Genomic DNA, 2,479 nt, shown 5'->3' with positions numbered 1-2,479 from the left:
TTGCTTCCGTGTCGCGGGCAGCCTCCCGTGGGGGGTGCAGAGGGGCCTGGAACCAGAGACGCCGGCAGTTAAGGGCCCTGAGACCTTGGGCAGGGCTGCTCGGCCCTGAGCCTATTTCCTCGTGTCAATGGGTGGTGCTAGCTGAGGGTGAGCCAGGGCCACACCCCTCCCGGCAGTGCCAGCCCTGACTTTGGTGCCGAGTCTTGGCCCGGGTGTCAGCCCTGGCGGCCTGCAAGCTGGGTACTCTGCCGCTCGCTTTAGAGATGCAGGGGCACGAAGCTGGGACCTGTCGGGCCAGGTAGCCCGTCGCAGGTTGAGCCCCATGCAGACCTGAGCTCCAAGCCCTCCCGGGCCTCTCCTGTCACCTCACCCCGCAGTGGGCCCTGGGCCAGGGACACCCAGCTGTGAGAAAGTCCCTCAGGACACTGTCAGGTGGAACCCAGACATGCCATGACTGGGCAGGCGCTGAGGGCACTGTCTCGGCTTGGCAGATCCCCGGGGGAGAACTGTCAACACCTGCTGGCCCAAGACGTGGGGCTGCCCCTGTGCCAGGCCCTGGTGGAGGCTGAGGATGGGAACCCCGACCGTGTCCTGGAGCTTCTCCTGCCCATCCGCTACCGCATCGTCCAGATCGGGGGCAGCAATGCCCAGGTGAGCCACTGGCGGGGCCCACTGCCCCCCAGGACGCCACTGCCTGCCATGTGGGGTCCTCATCTCACTCCCTGGTGGCTCACCATGGAGGGTGTGGACGCAACCACAGCAGGTCCCTGAGAGCAGCGTACCGCTGCATTCCTTGAGAGCAGCCGGCCTGCCGTGGTGGGGGTCCCATCTCACGCCACCTCGGGAGTCTAACTGGCCCAACCGGCGTTTCAGAGAGACGTCTTCAACCAGCTGCTCATTCACGCGGCCTTGAACTGCACCTCGGGCACCCACAGGAACGTGGCCCGGTGAGTGCCTCACCCTCCCAGGCAGCGCCCCAGCCCCTCTCCTGGTCACGCTGAGCGCTACAAATAGGGTCACCACGGAGGACGGAGGTTGGTGTAAGCCACCGTGTTGCTGGTCTATGGTCAAGGGGCTCGTCTGTTGGGGCCCCCCCTCACCCCGCAGTCCCCAGGGGCCGGGGCTCCACAGGGAGGGGGCCTGAGCTGGTCAGGGCAGGGGCCCAGTGCTGGTCGCCCGCAGGTGTCCTCACTGGGCCCCCGCCCTGACCAGCTCAGTCCTTGCCACCTAGTGACACTCCGCCTGTCATCTTGTGGCTGACTGTCTCCACCCCCTTCACACTGTCAGCAAATTTCAGCTCCTGGCTGTGGGGTGCCCACTGCGACTCTAGCACACTCACCCCTGGCACGGAGGCCTCCCTGGGGACCTGCCGTGGGCCCCCAGCTCTTGTCCTGACGGGCCATGTGTCCTCCTGACTAGGAGCCTCCAGGCCCAGCTGCTTGGCCACCTGACCTCCTCCCTGTTTACCTAAACATGTCCTGGCTTTCGAGGCCCCTGGGCCTTTCACATGCTGTGCCCGCGGCAGGAATCTCCCCTTTCACCCGGGACTCGTTCAGGCCTCAGCTCATATCGCCACAGGCCCTCCTTCCCCAGGGACCAGGCAGCCGGGGTGGGCAGGCAGACGGGCCTGTCAGGGAGCAGTGACTCCTTCTCATGTTTCCCCTCTTATCAGGGCACTAATCCCACTCAGAGGTCTCCACCCCATGACCTGGTCACCTCCCAAAGCCATACCTCCTACCTGACACCCCACTGGGGTGACGGGGGTGGCTCCCACAGCGGGCCCCTGCCTGGGACTGCACTTTCTTAAACCTTGAGTCCCCCACACCTCCCACTCTGCCACCTGCTCTTCCTGCACCAGCGACAGCGAAGGGCAGTCCCGCCTCTCTGTCCCAGCACTGCGCTGTGCGGGAGGACCGCCACCTGGCCATCGCTCTTGATAAAATCTTGAGCCATAGCTTTCCCCGAGGCAGTGAGGGCCTCACCCAGGAATTCTCGTTTATCTTTAAGACACTCAGAGAACTCTCCAGACCAGGTGTCCGGGTCCTGGTCCTGGCAGCCGTGTATGACACTGGCTCAAAGTTGTGCATTCTTGTCCTCGCCCCTTCCCCAGCTGAGCCAGGCCTCATGCCACTGGGCCTCCACCTGTCCTATCCCCTCCATGCCACAGCCTGGGCTGACTGTACCTGTCTTGGGGCCAAGGGGCCTCCAGGCCCCCATATCCTTCTAGAAGGTTCCACAACAGAACCTCTGTTTCCACAGGAGCCTTCTGATGGAGCGTGATGCCTTGAAGCCCAACTCACCCTTGACTGAGCGGCTCATCCGCAAGGCGGCCACCGTCCATGTCGGGCCATGAGTTGGCCTGGCCACCTCTGCCCTGTGGAACCTCAGCAAGGCCTCCCGGGGGCCAGACCGCTGCCACAGGGTTAGGGAGACTGGAGAACCGCCAAGCCTGTCTGGGGGGCGGTGCGGGGTAAGCTTC

At 64.5% G+C, this 2,479-nt stretch overlaps 1 protein-coding gene across 1 annotated transcript in view; it reads left to right on the top strand.

The window, feature by feature from the left end:
- The window catches only part of TTC38 (tetratricopeptide repeat domain 38), a gene marked incomplete in the record, with an annotated part of 21,244 nt that extends 18,780 nt beyond the window's left edge, over positions 1 to 2,464 (top strand). Inside the window, 3 exon segments of the mRNA XM_027766750.1 lie at positions 409 to 651; positions 874 to 947; positions 2,260 to 2,464. Coding sequence (XP_027622551.1) covers positions 409 to 651; positions 874 to 947; positions 2,260 to 2,353 — 411 coding nt within the window.
- Positions 2,465 to 2,479: the final 15 nt, after the last annotated feature.

The sequence above is a fragment of the Tupaia chinensis genome, unplaced genomic scaffold (genome assembly GCF_000334495.1).
Source record: "Tupaia chinensis unplaced genomic scaffold, TupChi_1.0 Scaffold143651_1, whole genome shotgun sequence".
Lineage (NCBI taxonomy): Eukaryota > Metazoa > Chordata > Mammalia > Scandentia > Tupaiidae > Tupaia > Tupaia belangeri.
Note: the sequence above shows the minus strand (reverse complement) of the source record. Positions and strands in the feature narration are given on the sequence as shown.